Genomic DNA, 21,914 nt, shown 5'->3' on the forward strand with positions numbered 1-21,914 from the left:
AACACATAGAACATTTCTAAACCAAATCTGAGACTACATCAAGTTAATTTCTCCAAGAAGTTCTCTCCCATTCTAAGCATCTTTTATCAGGTAAGTCTAGAGAACTGTATCAGCTGTTGCCTTTGAATTATGTTTTTGCTTCGATTTAAATATGCTAACAGAGTGATGCCTTGGTAATATCTCCAGACAGCATCTGAAGCCAGCATAAGAACTTCTTCAAGAAAAGTGAACTAGATTTCATGCTGGAGCTGCACTGCCAAAGTGCAGTCAAGTAGCTGCTTCAAGTTGTTTGTTTCTATTGGGAAAGATAACATACATATTTTATCAACCTATATATACACAACTGTTAACACAGGATATATAGGAACAATACTTAGTATTATGTATAGTGGCTTACTACAATATGGCATAATCAGAAGGAGCTTACCTTCTGCTGGGATGATACTGGTGGCGTAGTCATCAAAGGTTTAAGTGGAACAGCGTTAGTCTGCGGCGTGCTTATCCTTGGAGACACGTATGATCTTGGCGATGAGGCATCCGATGTTAGAGACATTGGAGACTGATTAGATGGCTGAGCTGTAAAGGAAAAAAAATGCTTTTAATAAAACCATGTCCTGTCTTAAATGTGAATTAGATTTTCTTTTGGTACTTTGGAGTACGCTATATTAGATGATATACAAACACATTCTCTGAGAACAACTAGAATAATCAAAAGTTCAACAAAAATCCTAGCTAAGGAATTTTATTTCCCCCAAACTCCCCACTTCTAAAATTTTAGGCAAGAGGACAAGAGAAGAAGCTATTAGGAAATGCTTTTTACACATGAAGAGTGCTTTTTACACATAAATCATTTGTGACTCCTATTTTAGAGTGCTCAACTTGCTTTAACAAAAAAAAAAAAAAAAAGCATGAACAGAGAAACCTACTAACCCATTCTAGGCATATACCAACTGTTCCCCACCCATGGTTAAAAATTACATTAGTACTGCTTACCTACTCAGTAAGATGACTGCATTTATTGTTTTGGTTTAAGTTTCAAAATTTAAGTTCTGAAGTGTTTTTATTAAGTTATAAGCCAGAACATATTGAAAATACTTGAAAGAGTATCTTGTCTAGAAGACGAAAAAAAAAAGTTCCTCACCAGAGAGAGGAAACTTTCTTTTAAGAATTTAAAGCCTCCCCAAAGAGTTACAGTTGCACAGTACTACAAGATGGGCACTGAGGTAAGGATGAATTCAATAACAATTTTTTATCCCATCTTTGGAAAAAGAAGTCATTCAACATTCTCCACACTCTGTGGCCAAAGATACGACAAGAGACAGATTCTACAACTGTATCAGCCTTTTAAAAAAGTTGTGTAACAAATTTATGTAAGTGAAAAAAAGACTGAATACCTTGCGTAGACAGTTGTGCAGCTTGAGAAATTAGGGAGGTGATATTGAAAGCAGATGGTCCAGCAGTAAGAATTTTATGGAGTATAGACTGCAGAGAGGCTTGTGTCACAGCTGCTGTTAGAACTGAAAACAAACATTCTGTTTTACTGACAATTCTAGAACACCACTTGAAACTGTTCAAACTGGCTAATTGCATTTAAGGTACATTTTCTTTCAGATTTATTTCCCGTATCTACCATGACCAAAGATCCACCTGAACTGTTTTTAAGTTACTTGATTTCAAGTTGATTGGGAATGTCTAGCAAATCCTTTTTTTGGTAGTTTTAACTTTAAGACATACACTTAAAAAATCTTTAGAAAAATAACTTCAGGTCTTCCACTTGACCTTATGGATCAGTAATAATTCCTGTAAACAGCAAGAGAAAACTTGTTGAATTTGCTACTGTAGTAAGCAGAATGTGTGTGAAGTGTTTTTACACTACAATAATTTTTTAAAAAAGTGAAAGCAAAATCACTTAAACTCACTAAAAGAGATGAGAGGCAGACTTCATGTTCAAGAGGAAAACAACTATCTTTCAAGTTAAAAATCTGTGTTTCTTCTTGCTATTAAAAAAACCTCTTATCTATTCCTGGTTTAGCTGTCCCATGTCATCCCCTCCAGTAAAAAAACCAATCACTTTTAACCATTTTAAAACTGCACAATATAGGAAGAGGATCTTGCAGCATGAGATGACAAGACCCTGAACTATGAGCTTATGAATAACCTTTCCAAAAAAGTCTACAGGCTCTGTGGGATACTTCCTGAACATACATTCCACCCATGCACACTCCTGAAAAAACTGACTCACCAGCACAGGCACAGAATAACTGAATTGTGTGCACAGTAAGGGCAGCCCTGCTGAGCAAGGTGAAGTCACTGCCCACAGCCAGGCCCTCATGCCATCACAACAATTCTGAACGCTCTTGTTCCAAGACATACACAGCTGCTGCTCAGATATGGCAAGAGAAAATAACTAGAAATTTCACTAAGCAGCTTTTAAATTAAATACAATTGGAGTTGAGTGGACCTTTCATTTTTCAACACAACGATAACACTCCTCTTTTTAGTCCAACCTAGTGCACCGCAGTTTTAAAGGCATCTCCCTGCACAGGAAAAAGAAACCAGTGACCTACTCACCTATTAGGACTTAATGAAGACAGAATATTTGTTGATTAAAAAGAAGCAAATGACAGCTTTTTCTGACAAATAATTGCAAGGTACAGAGTATTTTTTACATATTTTCCCTTACTTGATTTGCACTTTCAGAAAGTTAGATAATTAACTCTCAGCACTACATGTAAATGTTTTACTTCCTATTTAAACTGGTCATCTGTGCACAAGAAGCAAACAAAAAATCCTACACTACTTTATCAGTAACCCATCACATGCAGACACGTTAGATAAAACTCTATCCAAAATGCATCAACTCTACCTGCTCTTGCAGCAAAAGGCACTATAAGTAAGTGATAAACTGACTTCTAACAAACTAGGCTAATGTGACAAAAATCTAAGGAACATGCTAATTAAATGTACAAAATTTCACTGGCTAGCTAAGTTACTGATACACTACCTGTATTCATAGAGGCTAACTTGTTATGCTGAAGTAAAAAGTTGTTAGGCAACAAGATTTAAGAACCCCTAGAAGTTTCACTATTTGTAACAAACATTAATAGAACAGCAGCACAAACTACAGAAAACAAAGAACAGTGCACGAAACAAAAGAACAAAGAGCTCTAACGAAATTTTGTGCAACAGACAAATGCTGATACAGCGATTAAGTCACCAGTCTCAATTAGACTGCTCATGTACATCAACAGTTATTTATTTGAAAACCTTAAATGTTGAGAAGGTTTAATGGAAAAAAAACCATAAAAATCTCCACTTTACCTAGGGATTCCTTTATTCACTTTTCATTTAAAATAAGGCTTTCATTTACTACAGCCTGGTATCCTGTATACTGATGCATGTAAATGAGAGATTACATGAACTTGAAAGAATCCTTACCTTCATTGATTTTGGATATATCTACGCTAGAATTATTAAGCTGCAAGGTGGCTTGCAGAGCAGGCAGCAGCTGTCGAAGGAGATTTGGGTCCTGAAGTAATGGAGGAATTGGTGATTGTGGGATAGGTGAAACAGGAACTGTAGGAGCAGATGAAGCAGGCGCAGAAGTTGGATTCAGTCCAGAAGCAGAAGATGTAGAAGGAGTTGTGCAAGAATGGGATACAGACTTGTCCACAGATGCAGACTCTGAACAGAAGATAGAGAGTATTTTTCATTTTCCCCAATATAACCTGACAACTCACTAGTACAACACTCAAATTCAGAAGATCAAATGCCTAACTACCATCTTAAGAAAAAAACTCACAATATTAATAGAACAAAAAATTGAAGATAAGTGATTTCTAACACAATTTATGCTACTGAACCTAGTATTTATTATGAGCACACACGCAACTTTTCCACTTCAAGATACTGGATGAAAAGCAGCCAGTATTAAGAAAGGGACATTTTTTCCCTTAGTTTTTACAGCAAATGTGGGGCAAAAATTCCTTACTGATTTTTTTTTTACTGTGCCTACACTCAAAGTCTACATTTTTACTTATGATTTCAATCTTTCTTTGGAAAATATACTATGAACAAAAAACCTTATAGCCCATGGATTTTGCATACAGGCTACTGTGTCGAATTTGAGGGGAGGGTATAAGCCATGCTTCATTTATGAAGAGACCAGTACAAGAAGCCACACATATAAAGTAAGTCTATCATACAAAACCCAGCTACATTGCTGACAATTTAGAAAGGATAATGAGCTGTACTAGAAATGTAAAAACAGTGCTGTTAACATCCCCACAGCAGAGTGGAAAAATATCTAAAAATCTATCTGCCCGTAATTAATTTTTAATTTGTCAGCTTCTTCTGAAGCATTAAGACCTATATCCTTCATTTTATTAATACAATTTTAGGAAATATTGCCACTTACTAGCCACAGATATACATAGTATTTAAATTCAATTGTACCATATGGCAATTTGCTCTTTTTGAGTTATTTAATTAATTTTAAATATGACTTCCACTTAACAGGAAGTTGCTCCTCCATTCCAATACCACGAGAAATCTCTGCAATGAAAGTATTTCAACTTACTCTAAGTGTACCATCAGTCACTTCAAATATCCTTCTTTTAAGAAACCTGGAACATTTTATTTCACTCTTAGCTCCCCCTTCTCTCATCCTCATTAAACCCTCAGAGATCCCTGCCTCCAAATTCAGTCAAGACTAACACCTCTATAGCACCAAAGAAGTTGGATGCAGAGCATAAAGCTATGGATCCAAAAATCTCATGCAGAATGTTTGCCCAAAGTAATGAAGGCCTGGATTTTAAACCCACCTCAAACTGGGCAGAGGTCAACTTGGGTATTTTACATTTCAAGCAAAAGTCTAAAAGAAATGGGCTGGAAGTTATTTTATTTGAAGGATGTGCTTGGTTTTTTTTTTAATTTGGAGAAACGGTCAAAGTAAAATGATGCTGACTTTATTAGTACAGTAGTGAAAAGGTCTCGTTTTGTTTTGGTACTCAAGACTAAAATGTTACAGAATTTCTAATAGCTTTAGTAGTCCAATAACCTTAACTGCAACTTCCAAGACTAATTTGGAGAAGAACCCTAAAAAAATAAACAAAAAAAATTACAGAAGAGAGTAACAATGTGTAAATCTTTTCGCTAAGATTTCTAATATCAGTGGGAAGAGGTTTTCTGCTTCCATGCTGTTACAGTATAAATAGCTTATGAAGGTCACAAATACTCCAGAAAACTTTTTCCAGACAAGTAGCTGAGAAATCTGAACCAGGAAAAAACCCACTGAAGAATACAAATTTCAAAGTTTGCAACGGCCAGGACACAAAGACATATTTTGGAGTTTCAGGCAAACTTCTGAAAAAGATGTGCCCATATCAAGTTACAGTCTCCTCAGGGTTGGTTGCAATGTATCTGTGAAGAGACCTGGTCACTTGGCCAGGAGCTTTCCTAAGAACAACTTTAAAAGGGACAAAAAGTGTTACAAAGATTGAAGATAGGGAAAAAAGAAAAACCAGTTACAAAATCTATGTATGGTTTTCAGTAAGGTGAACTAGGACAGCTGATGAGGTATTAGTTACCCGTAAAACATGAAGTCATTAGTAAACATTTTTGTTATTAAGTATTGCAAATATAATCTTATGTTATAGTGTTCAAAGTAAACATTAAGACAACTGCAGGTCAAGACAAATCTAACAAACAAGAATTTTATCATTCTAAACAAAAACATGTGAAGTTTAAATTGGACTTGGTTGTCGTAGTCCAAATAAGATCAAGATACACTGGCAGACAAAAGCAAGGGAAATAAGCACAGTGGGGCATGTTAGTACTTATATGTACAAGCCTGCCACCTACAGTTTTTCTTACCAGAAAAACAATCATTAAAAAACCCCCAAAACACAAAATACTCTCATTCCAGAAAGAAAAAAAGAATACTGAGCAACTGCCAGCACTAATTTCAAAACATATTTCATGTATTTAGGCTTGTCTTCACAGTTAAATATTTAGTTATTTTAAGTAAAGAAGCAATTCGCTACTGTACTATTTATTCATGTAAGCAAATACCTGACCCTGAAACGACACCACCATACCAAACAGCTGGAAGTGCTTTTCACCCATGCTGCAGTTCTGAACAGAAAACACACTGAATCAAAGCCAAACTCAAGCTAACAGTGCAGTTAAAATAAACCTTATACCCACCCAGACCTGGGCATTGACTTATTTCTTGAATAACAGAACTCAAAACATGTCACTCAAAACCACTGCATTCCATGAGGTCTGTAAAACTACTTGAGTCTTTATGCTATAAAAATGCACACTGAATTGCATTGACACAATACAGCCAAGTTACTTACTCAGACAATATGAAACAATATAGTTTCATAACTATATTACTGCAGGTATTTTAAGTATGTGCTAAAATGTATCTGTGAAAGGTATTTCTGTACAATCACCCTATTAAACCCAGAGAAAAGATACAAAGCAAGGATAACTCCTAATGCTAACATCCCAATCTTCTGAGATGCTTAACAACTCAAAAAAACCCCACTAAATGCTATAAGAGAATACATCTCTATGATTATGACTACCTACATGTACATCACATTTGAACTGGTATTTACCATCATAGAGAATGCAAAGTAAAATGACTGTTCAGAGCACCACTGCATTACACGAAAATTTAATTAAGTTATTACTGAAATTCAAGCTATAAACCTGTTTCTGCCTTAAAAAAAAAAAAAAAAAAAAAAATCACAACCCAAAAAACCCCCAAAACACCACTGTAAAAATATTGGTAGAAATTCAAGTATTTCTTGTTTCTAGCTGTGCTGGTTCTGGCCAGGACAAGGTTAATTTATGGAGTAGCCAGAAGGGTTGGTTATTCTATACTACCTCACTTCACTTTCAGGAGCAGGGGTAAGGGAGTTGTTTTCTAGCCAGTGTACTGTGAATTGCCTTTTTACACCCTTTTTAAAATATTATTGCTGTTAGTGTTCATTTCTTATTTCACTGGTGATCCAATGCTGGGGTATCATGGCCCATGATACAAAACTAGGTGTTACTGAAGTCAAGCAACTGGGATCCCTGCCCTGTGACATGGGCACTGAAAATGGAATTGGGAAGAAGACAAACTCTCAGCCTTTGGAGGTGACTGTCATGCAGGAGGGAAGGTATTGCCTCAAGGACAACCTAGTAGTGCACCCCAGCACTACTACTGAATGCCATGGAAAAATAGTATCCAATATATGAATCAGATGTGGTGGAGGTAATGTATAGAGATTCAAATAATGAGCAGTCTCCTGTATCAGATCAGGTCCAGTGCACACAATCCATGTGGCAGAAGTTTGTTCAGAGCATGGCACTCATCACACTCTGGCTGTGGAGACTGCCCAGGACTTTGAACAGACTTGAAAAAGTCAGTGAGGAAATGTCCCATGTCCTGCCAGCACAGACCAGAGTCTCTGCTATTGGGAGCAAGCACCCCCCTGCTTGAGAGAGAAGACACACATGACAAGGTAACCTGCGTTTCTTCTGTGAGCAAAACAGAGGATATGAGGAAGTGGGGTGGAAAATCCACCTCTGCCCTAGCAGTATGGGTATGTGAGGTGAATGTGAGGAAGAACAACCATGACAGGAAATTCTTCAAAGACAAATGCCACTCTAGTGGCAGGTCCTCAGACAAAAGAGCTGATGTTACTTCTGATCCTCTAGAAGGGACCTCCAGTTCATATTTACAAGGAGTGAGCAATGAGAACTATGACCAGGACTAAAGGGGCCCTGCTCCCAGCCAGATGCAGGAAAGGGATAATCAGATCTATTGGACTTTGTGGATCCAATGGCCTGGCATATCAGACCCACAAGAGTATGAGGCTTTACTTGTTACCAGCACACAAAGTACCTGATGCCATCAAGATACACAGGGCAGAATCCACCTGTATTTTCAGGGTGATATGGCAATCCCAACAGCTGACCGTACTGGAAGCTAAGTGAATCTGATCGGGAACGAACAGCAAAACTACCCCACTGTGACTGACCCAGAGCCACCATGCATCCTTGGCATAGATTAGAGAGGATTATTTCAAGGACCCAAAAAAGGCATTGTTGGGCATTTGGGATAGATGCTCTAGAGACAGAGGAAAATAGACAGGTGAATACCTTGACTGGTCTATCAGAGGACCCTTCTGTTCTGGGATTGCTGAGAGCTGAATAACAAACAGGTACCCAATTACAACAGTAACTCTCGACAATACCACACCAACTGGGACTCTCTAACCACCATCCATGAGATGATTTGTGAACTGGAGAGTGAGGGAATGTCAGCAAGACTCTAATCATACTTTAATGGCTCATATGGCCAGTGTGTAAGTTCAGTGGAGAGTGGAGACTGACAGTGGACTGTTGTGGCCTGAATGAAGTCACACCAACACTGAGTGCTGCTGTGACAGACATGCTTGAATTTCCATATGAACTGGAGACCAAAGCAGCAAAGTCGTGCCACCATTGACACTGCCAATACATTTTTCTCTATTCCCCTGGAAAGACAGCTGCAGGCCACAGCTTACTTTCACCTGAGGAGTGTGCAGTACACTTGCAACCACCTGTCCAAAGGGTGCAAACACAGCTCCACCATTTGCCATGGACTGATCCAGAATGCACTGGTAAAGGGTGAGGCTCCAGAACACCTGCAGTACATTGATAACATCACTGTATGGAGGAACACAGCAGAGGAAGTTCTTGAAAAAGGGAGAAGATAATTCAAATCCTCCAGAAGGCCAATTTTGCCATAAAGCAAAGTAGAGTCAAGGGACCTGTCCAGGAAATACAGTTTTTAGGAGTAAAATGGCAAGATGGACATCATCAGAGTCCAATGGATGTGGTCAACAAAATAGCAGCTATGTCTCCATCAATGAGCAAACAGTAAGCACAAGCTTTCCTAGGTGCTATGGGTTTTTTGAGAATGCATATTCCAGATTACAGCCAGACTGTCAGGCCTATCATGTGACATGGAAGAAGGATTTCAAGTGGGGTCCTGAACAACAAGCTTTTAAACAAAACAGGATTGTGCAGTAGCCCTTGGGCCAGACAAGACAGAAGATGTGCAAAATGTGCTCTACACTACAGTCAGGGAGAATGGTCCTTCCTGGGGTCTTTGGTAAAAAACATCTCATGAGACTCAAGGACAACCCTTGGAGTTCTGGAGGGTCTGGAGTTCTTGGAGTCAGGATACAAAAGATCTGAGGCCTGCTACATCCCAACTGAAAAAAAGACACTAGCAACTTATGAAGGGGTTTGAGCTGCTTCAGAAGTAATCAGCACCAAAGTACAGCTATCCCTGGCATCCTGACTGCCACTGCTGGGCTGAATGTGCAAGAGAGACGTCCCTTCCACACATGATGCCATTGATGCTATGTGGAGCGAGTGGGTCATGCTGGTTACACAGCAAACTCAAACAGGAAACCCCAATGGCCTTGGATCTTGGAAGTCACCACAAACTGCCCCAAAGATGAAAATTTTGAACTGTAATCATCATCAGAGGAAGAAAAGGTGACACCATACCATATTATCAGCTACTACCAAATGGAAAGTTAAAGTCTCTTCACTGATGGTTCCTGCTGTATTGTAGGGACACACTGAAAATGGAGAGCTGCTGTACGGAATCCTATTCTGAGGCAAGCCACGTAAGCTATTGAGGGACAAGGTGGATCAAGTCAGGCTGAACAGCTGAAAGCCATCCAACTGGCTTTAGGTATCACTAATGAGACAAAATGGCCAACACTCTACCTCTACAATGAGTCATGGACAGTAGCAAATGCTCTGTGGGGGTGGCTGGGCTGATGGGAAAAGACCAATTGGCACTGGAGAGGGAATACCATCTGAGCTGCTGTATTGTGGCAAAACATCACTGCTGGGGTAGGGAAGATTACTGTGAAAGTCTGTCGTTCATGTAGATGCTCTCTGCACCCGAGAGTTGGGCTACTGAAGAACATTGCAAAAATGAATGGGTGGACCAAGCTGCCCAGCTCAAAGTGTCTCAGATGCATCTGGACTGGCAACATAAAGGTGAATTATTTCTGGCTCAGTAGGCTTATAGCACCTCACATCATCAGGAAAGAGATGTAACATACTGACGAGCTCATGACTGAGGGCTGGATTTAACCATGGACAGTATCTCACAGGTTCCACAACTGTGAAACACACACTGCAATCAAGTGGACCAAGAGGGAAAAGCCCCTGTTATACAGTGCACAATGGTGAAAAGTAAGTACAGAGAAGCCTGGCAGATTGATTATATCACTTCAACAAACCCACCTTGGCAAGCTATACATGCTTACAATGATACGAACAACCAATGGATGGCTGGAGACACACCCTGTGCCTCACACCACTGCCTGGAACGCCACCTCAGGCCTTGAAAAGCAAGTCCTGTAGCTACATGGTACCCTAAAAGAACTGAATCAGACAATGGCACTCATTTCAAAAACAACCTCATAGATACCTGGCCACAGTATTGAGTGGGTATGTAACACTCCCTATCACACACCAGCCTCTGGGAAAACTGAGCTGGTACAACGGACTGTTAAAAACCACACTGAAAGCAGTAATGGTAGGACCTACAAACATTGGAAGATGCATTTAGCAAAGGCCACCTAGTTAGTTAACACCAGAAGCTCTACCAAGCAAGCTGGCCCTGTCCAAACAAAACTTCCATGTACCATAGAAGGGGATGAAGTCCCTCTGGTGCATATGAAGAATATGTTAGGGAAGACAGTTTGGATTAGTCCTTCCTCAAGCAAAGGCCAAACCTGTCCATGTTTTTGCTCAAGGACCTGGGTGGACTTGGTGGGTAATGCAGAGCGATGGGGAAATGCTGTGTACCTCAAGGGGATTTGACTCTTATGTGAGAACAGTCTGTAATGTTGAATTTTAAAAGACTGGCTGCTGCAGTGACACTGTCACTGTATGCTGTAACTACCATGGACAGTGAGTATGGACTTCTTCAGATATACCCATCAGGAGCTTCCGACACATCTTGCAATTAGCCAGGAGCACATCAGTTGGAAGGTGTAGGATCTGGCCATGATGTAGGTGGTATAGAATAAGGGGTGGGTAACATCCTGGTTCTGGCCAGCACAGGGTAAATTTCTGCAGCAGCCAGGAAGGGCAGTTATTTTGTACCACCTCACTTCACTGCCAGGGTTGGGGAAGGGAGTCTTTCTCCAGCTGGAGAAGGTGGCAGCAGTTCCCGTACTGCAGTTCCCCCGTGGTGAGCTTCTGTTCACATGTGAATTTTTCACCTCTCCTGTACACCCTTCTAACAATATTGCTGCTTTTACTGTTAACTTCTTATGTCATTGCTGTTTTCAGTAAATTGTTCTTATCTCAAGCTGTGATCTTTACCTCTTCTCCACAAAGAGAAACTCCTCTGTGATAAAAACTCACATGTTTAAAAAAAAGACTACAAATTAGTTGTATATAATCACAACTTTCTTTAGCTTAATTTACACTCATCTTACTGCATAGCTCAGACAGGATACTAAATCCTAGAAATACTACCAATAAAACAAAGCCTCCAAATACTTTCACATCCATTTTTGAATAATGTAACTACAGAGGTTAAAACCTAGTTTAATTTATGATGCTGTACAGAGTCTGCAAGTTTTGCCTTTTGAGGTTAATTTAACTAGTCAGAATTCCTCAAGATGAAATATTTGCCTGACAAAAACCCTCAGATATCAGTCACTGGGGTGTGTGCATTTCCCCTGCTTTTTCCACACATAGAAGCAGAAACTCCTCATTCCTTTCTTTTCCTCCCTAATTCCCTTTTTCTGAGAGACTGTTTCATTGTTTATTTTGCCACTAAATTAAGTTTACTTTCCAACTATTTTCTAGTTTATTAGAGTTTTTACAAATACTTATTAATAATACAATCCTGTAGTTTCAAGTGCACTTGAAACCCTCAAACATCATGAAACAAGTCACGATGAACATAGCATGCTGAGAAAAGTTAAATATCTCCACAAATTTAAATCCTGTGGTTTTACAATTCTGATTCACTGATCCCTACACCTATGTCAACATCAATACACATTCCTTAACAAGCAATCTACACTAGTATTGCAGAATAAGGATTTGGATTACGTGGCAGTCATTCATAAACCTAATCTGAATCATTATGCATCAGCCTAATTTTGAAATAACTGGAATTTTACCAACAGAAAATGCAAATTATCCCATGTTATAAAATTTTTTTTTGTAACAGGCTTTATAGCACAGACTATGGCTGAAGAAGTGAACAGGGCAAGGCTGCAGCCTCTTCATCATCAACATCAATTTCAAAACAAACATTATGCAAATGACTAATCTCACCTAAAACTTCACCTTTTATCATGGAAGTCCCAAGGAAAGCTTTCTTAATAATAAAAAAATGAAACAAAAACTAGAACTAGAACACAGCATGTTTTGAGCTCTTCAAGTTTTAAGAACTTCATTAAATAAAATTTGTTTTATCTCTTCCTCTGAATAACTAAAAAAAAAAAAAAGAGAGATTATTTATTAAAGTAGATTTTAAAAATATGACTTTGTAGATATTTTTCCATTATCAGCTATGCACAATAGTCTCAATATCTGGAGCTTTAAAAAAAAATTAAAAATCCATTTACTTTGAGGCAGTAACACGAAAATAGAGTTTGCTTTCTGAAAATTATGCAAACAAGTTTATTGGACACAGCCTACATAAAGAACTATATTAAGAACTAAACAACTTTCTGGACCATCAACTTTATTCACATGAAAAAAAAAAAGACCAAAACAAAAAGCCATCCAAAACAAACATACAAACTCCACCCCCCCACCCCCCCACCCCAAAAATTAAAAAAAAAAAAAAAAAAAAAAAAAAAAGGGGAGGAAAACAAAGTAAGTGGATGGCAAAAAGAAACACCATTAGATTTGGAGATTAACTTAATGGGAAGAACTTTAAATTGGTTTGACATTAAAATGGGGCTGGAAAAAACCTTTTTTTAATGAAAATAATTTTTGAAGACCACAATGATTAGGGAAGAGCTTTCTATTAATAACTCTCTCAGCTATGTGAGTATGACCCACAATCATATCTTTTGGACAAAAAGGAAAGAAATCCAAATTATCAGTCTGAATTTCATATGACAAGAACCTGTATGACACAAGATGAAGTTTAAGTGTTGTGAAGAGGTTTGCTGAAGTTTTTGGTTAAGTAGAAACACCAGGTGAAATCAGAATGGGAACATTCTGGTGTGATGCTTCCAAACAGTGGGAATTTTTAATAACAAGGCCAAACGATCCTTTCAGAAAAAAGATCATTTTCAGCAGTTGTTCCAAAATTATCTTCATTTTTTTCTAAGCACTCTTAGCTTCTCAGTTTGGTGATGGCAAAAGTCAGTAGCATGTTTATGCACTGACTCAAACTCTGCCCCTTATGACAAGAATTTTTGCTCCTAAGCAAGCAGCTGATCTGTCATGACTGCCATTCTGAAAGGCAACCCTGAGCCTACAAGCTGGAATGCAAGGGGGTGGAAATGAAGCCTCCTGACTGTTCAGCTCCTGGCTTCAATGAAGAGGTTTGACACTGACAGTCCCACACCTCTGCCACCCTGCTGTCTGCTGGAGTCCTGTGAGCACCCGTAACATGCTCACCCTCCTCCTGACCAGAGTGTGCTGAGCCCCTCAGGGAAATCAGCATGACAGAGAAGTGGATGGGGAAAAAAAAACAAAACTGGGAAGTGCCTTTTTCCTTCACAGCTTTTCTGACAGCTAACATGCAAGTACTTCCTGAATGACTAGGTTTAAATTAAGCATGCTCTTATTCTGATTTATAGCAACAAATATTTATTTTAATGACATAGAAATTCCCGACTGCTGTTGACTAGATGATTCCTAAATTATTAAAATGACCCTCTGAGTGTTCCAATAGCTTTTAGTACTGATGTAATTTTTATCCCATTTTAAACAAAACAAATGCACCTGAAGTCCTTTGGAGTCAACACTACCATATTACCCAACCACTCTGTTGTGAGCTTGAGCTGCTATCTTTGCCCTGCTAGCAACCATTAGGTATGTGTGCTCTCACAGTGTGCTCTCTGTGGGAGGAAAACTGCATTACAAAACTTTCAGAAATTTGTATCCTGTTGCCAAAAAGCTCATCTCTGCCGATTAAAAATCTACTACCCAGAACAGCTAACAGAACTGCTTCATCTTCTGGTGATGATTAAGAACCATAACACATTTTCTGTGCTGAAGCACCTGGAGGGTACAGTCCATCAACTAAGCTCTCTGAGCACTGATAGTCACATTTATCTGTTTTACATAGTTCAGTTCTGATCTACTAGGGGACCATAAGCCACAACAAAAATACATAAATACTAAAAGCAATGCATTCTGTAAACACATTTGACCAAATGAAACTATAGTAACAACAGCAACTAGATTTTCAAAAAATACTCAAATTTTCTAAAATACATAAAAAACGCTATTTCTCACATTTGGATTTCTCCAGTCCTAAAACTGAAATTTTTGTATTTTACCTCTGCTGTCAAAATAAATGTAACAGCAATGTTCAGCAAATAATTATAAGGTATTGGAAGACACTAACAGTCTCACGTGTAACTTTTTCTAACCGACATATGAATTGAGTAATATACTTGAAACTGTAAAACTCAGCCAAAGAAGATGCAACAATACCAGAAGCAATGTTAATAACTGACCACTAAAGACTAGTGAATGTTACAAGAAAACCACAGGGGTGAGAAAAGGAAAAGGAAAAGAAGCACCAGAGTCACAACCCACCCAGCATTGCACTGCCTAGCTTGCTGTGTTCCCATACAAGTTTTAGAGCACTGCTGCACTAGAAACAAAAGTGCTGCCTGATGAGACTTGGAGGAAAGGTGTGAGAAGCAGTATCCTACAGACAGACACACTGTTAAGATACAGACAATACAACATTTCATTCTGAATTAGAAATAGGAAAATGTGATGTGCCCTACAGATAAAGCAGCCAAAAAGTAGGAAAAGCAACCCCACACTTTACCTGCATAAAAGCACTCACAGTGAGCACAAACAGAAGCAGCAGATTCTGACTGGAACATTCAAACCAAAGAGTAGAGGTCAAATAGTTCCCCAGGAACTCTCCACTACTGCCAGCCATTGAGGGCAGAGGACTACTGCTAACAGCTGAGCTATAGTTCAGCCAGGGATTTTATTCAATCTCCTTGCGGGACTACAACATACCCCTGCAGCAAAAGAGATTGAGCTGAAAAAAGCATTGTTGTTGGGTTTTGTGTTTTTCTGTTGTTCTGCTGTTCAAAACTATTACTGCTTAAAAAAAACCCACAGTGAAATCAGAACTAATAAAACAGTGGTACATATATGCTGGCATAAGGCAGCCAGAAACACATTCACGAGAAGCAAGGATTCATTTAAGGAAGGACTGCTGCACACATTATTCAGTTATTTGGACCAACCAATTTTTATAGACAAAAAAATAGTTTTACCTCTTTTTAGAAAGAGAGAGGGATGGCACAGTCAGTGAACAGAAAAAGAAGATTAAAGGCTATCTGCTTTACTACTGTAAACATAAACCTCTCAAACTATTTTTCAGTTCTGCAAAGACACTTTCAGAAGACTGTTTGAACCAAGTGTCTCAGTACAATTACTGTATTTTCAATTTTTGTAACAGTACAAAAAATACTTTATATAAACTGCGTACTTCTAGTACTGCAGGTTCACAGTCACCTTTGAGAGAACGAGTAACAGTAAATAATCCAAAGGATTGCTTCTTCCCGTTTTTAAAATTTATATATGCAAAATGCTACAGAAAATTTACTAGTTTAATTTCCTTAAAAAGACAGCCTGACGTTCACCAGAAAAAGGAAAGTCAACAGAATGTACTCTTTGATGACCTTTTATCATGACAGCACTGGCACTGAATTTGTCTGTTTCTGTACAAGAGCTAAAGCAACATATAAAAACTCACATTTTCTAGAGTAAGAATTTCAAGCCAAACATTCACCTATTCTAATTCTTCAATTATTTACTAACTTTCTGTAATTCACCTTTTTTCTAAAGCTCAGTAAGTACAATATTTGCTCACAATCAAGTGCCATGAAACAAATCAATGAGGCATGATTATTACAGAGAATCTATTCATTTAACCCACATAAAATTAAAAAACCCCAACTATCTAAGAGTACAGAAATTCACTGAATTATTTAATATGGAACCATCTATGATAATACGGATTCTAGTGTAAGATTTACAGTATTAAGACTGCCCAGTGCAATTGTCTTCAATATTACACCCAGCTGTATGTTCTCAAATTAATGTTGTGTGTAAGAAGTATTAGAACTCTCTGCCAACATCTGTAGCAGTTGTCAGAATGGAAGTTCCTTCACTTGCTGAAGGAGTCAGCTGTTCAATTAATGAAGATGGGCAGTAAAGCAGCAAAAGAATAGCCAGTACGAAATCTGATCACACACCAAATGGGAATCAAGACCATGCCAGAACTGAATAATAAAAAAGAGGGGTTTTAAGTGTATTTTAAATACAGAAATGGAGTAGATGCACTAAAGGAAAGAACACCTGACATGGATGTTTTGTGCTGTAACGTGTACAAGTGCATCAAACTGCAATCAGAAAATAGAGGCTTAACTGAAGCAGGTAACTACTGCACACAGTACAAGAACCACACTTGAACTGCTACACCTGACTTTGTGCTTTACTGTGTTGAACAGGAAAAGGCTCACTGAAAATAACCTGTTCCTCTGTAGTTTACAGTCAGTATTCATGACCCAGGTGACGTAAAAATTGCACAAAGTATCAAGAAAAAACCTTAAATTCTTTCCTTACATGCACAATTATCTTACAGTATTTGTCAGTGTATGCTATTGTTTGAATATTTTGGGTGGCCAGCTGTTCTTAAGTCTGTGTAGAAGTTGGAACTCTTTAATAAACAAAATTGGAAGACTCACCAACAAACACAGAGTACAAGACCAGTGTCAGACCACAGTCTGTTTTGGTCTTCTCTTTAGAATTATTTAACCAGGTCTATTTGCAAGTAAAGTAAAGCAAAAAGACATCTTTCAAAAAAGAATTCAATTACATATTAATTATACAATATTTTAAATTAAAACACAACATGATTATCAAAAATTACTTTTCTCCCTCCCAAAACCCTCAAAATAGAATTTTCTTACACAATACAAGTCTCTTAAAACTCAGCTACACCAAAGTAACACACTATCATTAATGACACACATCTCATTCTCACAATCTTCTTGAGCTCTTCATCCCCAATAATGAAGTAAATCTAACTAAAAGACAAGTCTGAAAGGTCACAAACAATGCAGAGTCAAGTCCTGATCATCACTTGACTCTAACTGTATCTAACAGGTATTATCAGATAACAAATACACATACTATCAGCAGATTTAGAACTGAAGATCCAGTATTTCTCAAGATACAGATCAAAATAGATCAGCTCTTACAAACACGTAGAAAACTCTTGCTTTCTGTAAGAACTGTGCTCGTGTTGATTGAAAGGTTTGACACTGGCATTCCAAACAGTAACAGCAGTTCATAAAGCATAATGGTCCAAAATGACTTTCAAATTGTGTAACTACATTACAACTCAAATAAACGGCAAAGATCCAAAACAAGAGAGAAGACAAGAATTAAAATACGTTCTACAAAAATACATCTTTCAAATTATCATTTGAAATGTTAATTTGCAGAATAAGCCAGTAAATCGTAAATATCAGTGTCAATTTGAAGTTGTAAAAGATATAGCAAATGGGGTTTAGGGGAAAGTAAACACATAAAAACTGTAATCAGGCTCTAAGCACATACAATCAAACTGAAAAAAAAATCTTTAAATTCTAGTACTAACATACTTCAGACAAGCAATGTAATGCAAAGCATAATCTTGAATAGTAGAGGGAATTTCATCAGACATACCTTTTCTCTCTGTCTTCTGTGCAGGGATGGAAGATGTGGATGTAGACAGTTTTGATAAAGTAGATGCTCCATTAGCATCAAAGGATTTCTTTGGCTGGTGATCAGATTGTAGAGAAAATGGACTAGGAGGAACAGTGCTTGGGGTAGCAGTTGGATGAACCACTGGTTTGATGGGATGCTGTACTGGAGTAGAACTACTGTGAGTCTCTGCTCTTGGCAGTCTGTAGTCTCTGTCATTGTGCCTGCTCGTTTGAGATAAAATATTCTGTGGGAGCATACTGCTGGTGTCACTGGAATGCTTGTCTTCCACTTTTTTTCAGGATTCCCCAAGTAACGTTGCAATAAGAAAAAAAAGCATTAAATTAGAAACAAGTCTAAGATTGCAGTGACTGATTAATACAGCTGCACATCAACAACTAGAGCTGATTGAACTTATGATTAAAAAAAGCCTCAAGTAGATCAGCATAAAAAGAGCAAAATTTAATTCTACTCACTGACAAAATGCATCTTCTCTGACCTTTGCCTGATTTAGAGTTCTGGTTAAGCACTGTGTTTTGATGAAAGGCTGCTTTATAACGAGTGTTACAGTCAAGTTAACTTTTGAAGTCTCCTAAAAAGATCTAAATCAAGATCTATTATTTCCATCTTGTATTTAGTGTGAAGAGATAATTTGTGCCATTTTTCTTTTGTTCATCAAAAACCCTGAACATCAAGTATAATTTAATAGTTTCACATTCTAGTCTTCAAAGAATTCCTCTTCTTGTCACTTGAGTACTACTACAACAAACTTGCAGTTAATTCAAGACATTTATATATATTAAAGGAATGACTAATCTGCACTGGTCACCTGATCATAGACTTTAAAATATGCTACTCAGTGAACATACCAAGTAAACACAGAGTAGTTTTTTTATAGCTTGTTACATTTTCACCTGTCACAAAACAAATACTCACTGCATTATGCATGACTGCTATCTTTTTGCAGCATTCAGTATATTTTAGCATATGCTGTAAGTTTCAGTGTACACAGAAAAATAACCCTTTATACATCTCCACCTTGTCAAATCCAAAGAGTGGGTGAAGAATAATACTTTGGCTTCTACTTTTAAACTACCCTGAGAAATATGCTACAAGTTTACCCAAACTACATTAGCATACAGACAGAATCTCACAGTACAACTATTCTCCAGAAGAAAATTGCCAAAGACAAAAGCTAGGTATCAAGACAAAAATCTCCAAGTTACAGAAATTTACAGTCCAGAAAAAATTTTGCTAAGAGTATTGTTGAGGTAAAAATAAGCTCTCAATAACACACAAAAGCCTCTGAAAACCCTGGTATCAAAATACATTGAATTAGGTTATTATTTTTAGATGTGAAATCTTTATTTTTAAGGTCAGAATATGACATTAGCAGATCTCAATGATCACGACAATCCACCTAAACTACAGATCATGCAAGTTGTTTAAGTCACTACCCACAAAGATAATTAAACTCGACTGTAAAAGCCACAAAAAGGAGGGGCACCATGAAAAGCATTAACCAAGTGTCACACTAGTAAAGTTATTTAAAGAAACAACATCTGCGAGAGTTAACTGTGCTATCCACTTCAGCTTTTATATATGAAAAGGTGAGTAAAAGAGCTAAGGAAAGGGAGTCTTTTTTAATTTTTGAAGTTTGGAAAAGAAAACAGTAATGCAAACAAGAATGTATTGCTGTAAAAAAACCACATACTTCCACTGGCAAACCCACTGGCAGCTGTCGCCTGCATCACCTCTCTTCTGTAATCCCTATCTTTTGGAAAACTGTTAACTGACATTTTGCTTGCTTCTTTTTGTCTCTGCTCTCTGAAGAAAAGAAAACAAAAGTTAGGTAAGTACTTACATTATCTAATACTCTAACAGTTTCTATAAGTTATAGGAGATGAATTAAACTGTTAAGAGCTTGCTGCTACAGGTGGGGTTAGCAAACTCCAGCCACTGCTCCCTTATATCTGTGCTTGTTGAAGCCCACAATATACCAGTTTGGCTCACTAATCTTGAAGAAAAAAAAAAAAAAAAAAAACAACAAAAAACAACCACCACACCCACCCCAAAACAGAACATTAAAATCAACACTCACCAAAAAACCCAAAACAAAACCCCAACCAAAACAAGCAAACAAACCCCAGAACAAAACCAAAACCCCTCCAAACACCACAACCACCCAAAAAATCATCCTCACACAAACCAACCATACTTCCCTCTCAGACTCTGGACTGTCAAGGGATAAAAGAGGTGCCAGGGGTCATGGTAAGGGTAGGAACACAGCAGACTTAGAGCACAATCTTTTACAGTAATAATCTATTAGATAAGCTCTACTTCTCTGAAATGTGCTTAAGAATATTTGCTCTTTACACAATTAAAACAAATACAAACATATACCTTTCCAGCCACTCTTTTGGTTTTTCCCATTGTGAAACTTCTGTTCGGCAGTTGTAGTAGTATTTTTTGCCTGAAGAGCTGATGTGCTCAGACCAATCATCCGCAGAATCATAAGCCTTTAAAATACAAACAGTGTTGGACAAAAGACTACTTGAGAGTTTTAATATACAAATTTAACAGCTTTCACTGTTTTCAAAACTACATGGCACACTTTTAAATACCCATATCAATACTTTCCACCACCTCTAAATGCCCCTTTCATTGACAGCTTGAACACATGACCAGGATCCTCCTGTTGCATTCTGCAATAGTTTCCTCCAGTTTACTCCCATCAAACCCCTTTAAAAAAATCTAACAGCACATTTAGTGGGATACAAGTAAGGTCAATACTGGTAATGTTAGTTTCCTTCACCTTACAACACCCTCAAATTATTACCTTTTTAATATTTTTCTACTGATCACAAATTTACCAATTTTGGTTTGGGGCAATTTTTTACAAACACCACTCTGACTACTATATCTCTGATACTGAAGTGACTAAAACTCACAATATGTAATCTATTTCAAAATAAGTTAAATCATACTGTTTACTCTAGGGTTACCACAAATTAATGGAAAATATTTCTGTATCTATGTCATTTAAATAATCTAATATTTTAAAATGAATGACAGGTAACTAAAAGCTCTAATGATTACCAATTAAAATAGTTTTAAAACATATGACAACTGCATGTTGGGTTTACAGAGTGTTTATAAAATGAAGACTGATGTTGGAAAATTCAAACACAATGTACATGCTACCTTAGACAAAATTATGAAAATATGTTGTATATGAACAGGGCAACACATGGATGAAAATCAATCACAAATACTCACTGCATCAGAAGTTTTGCTTGGATTATTGCTGGGATTAGAAGAATGTGAATTTGAACTATGAAGAGCACTGTGGTTATGTGAATTTTCTTGTGGAGAGTAACTGGTCCCTGAAAGGAAAGAGAAAGACTATTCACCATGCATGCTTTCAAAGAAATCAACCATCTGCATTCTAAGGAGGTGGAAAAGGAAAGAAGAGGGAAGAAGAGAAGGTAAGTTGTCCAAAACCTGGATCACATCACAGGTCAGATGCAGAAATATTTCAAGAGACCAAATCCACATTTCTTTTTCGCATAACATAAAACTCACTTTGATTTTATAACTAGAGTAATGCAGTTTGTCCCTTCATTGGTCTAACTCTCAAAATTTATTCCATTACTAGCAAACAAATATCCTTTAAAATTTTGATGCTTTTAAGAGCCCTAACATGCCAATTCAGATATTTTCTCCTCAACATTAGGTCAGAAAATTTAAATAGGCTTATCAACAGCCTACATGGTTAGATGCATAAAATCAGGTTTTAAGTTTACTCAAGTAATGCTGTTTTCTTAAAACTGCTGTTTTCTTCTGACACTATTTGTTATTAGTTCTAGGTAACAATTTCTGTTTATGCATACCAAGCAGACTAA

The 21,914-nt window shown here is 37.5% G+C and overlaps 1 protein-coding gene across 3 annotated transcripts in view; it reads right to left on the minus strand.

The window, feature by feature from the left end:
- The window catches only part of WAC (WW domain containing adaptor with coiled-coil), a 55,965-nt gene that overhangs the window by 14,235 nt on the left and 19,816 nt on the right, over positions 1 to 21,914 (minus strand). For 2 of the 3 annotated variants that reach the window (XM_083875926.1, XM_083875925.1), the window contains exons 4-10: positions 21,289 to 21,395; positions 20,413 to 20,528; positions 19,724 to 19,836; positions 17,992 to 18,300; positions 3,439 to 3,684; positions 1,395 to 1,517; positions 428 to 576 (exon numbers count right to left, since the gene is read on the minus strand). In XM_083875926.1, the coding sequence (XP_083732052.1) occupies positions 428 to 576; positions 1,395 to 1,517; positions 3,439 to 3,684; positions 17,992 to 18,300; positions 19,724 to 19,836; positions 20,413 to 20,528; positions 21,289 to 21,395 (1,163 nt within the window). The remainder of the gene's footprint in view (positions 1 to 427; positions 577 to 1,394; positions 1,518 to 3,438; positions 3,685 to 17,991; positions 18,301 to 19,723; positions 19,837 to 20,412; positions 20,529 to 21,288; positions 21,396 to 21,914) is intronic. The other variant, XM_083875927.1, reaches the window with a different exon arrangement.

The sequence above is a fragment of the Zosterops lateralis genome (genome assembly GCF_965231275.1).
Source record: "Zosterops lateralis genome assembly, chromosome: 1".
NCBI lineage: Eukaryota > Metazoa > Chordata > Aves > Passeriformes > Zosteropidae > Zosterops > Zosterops lateralis.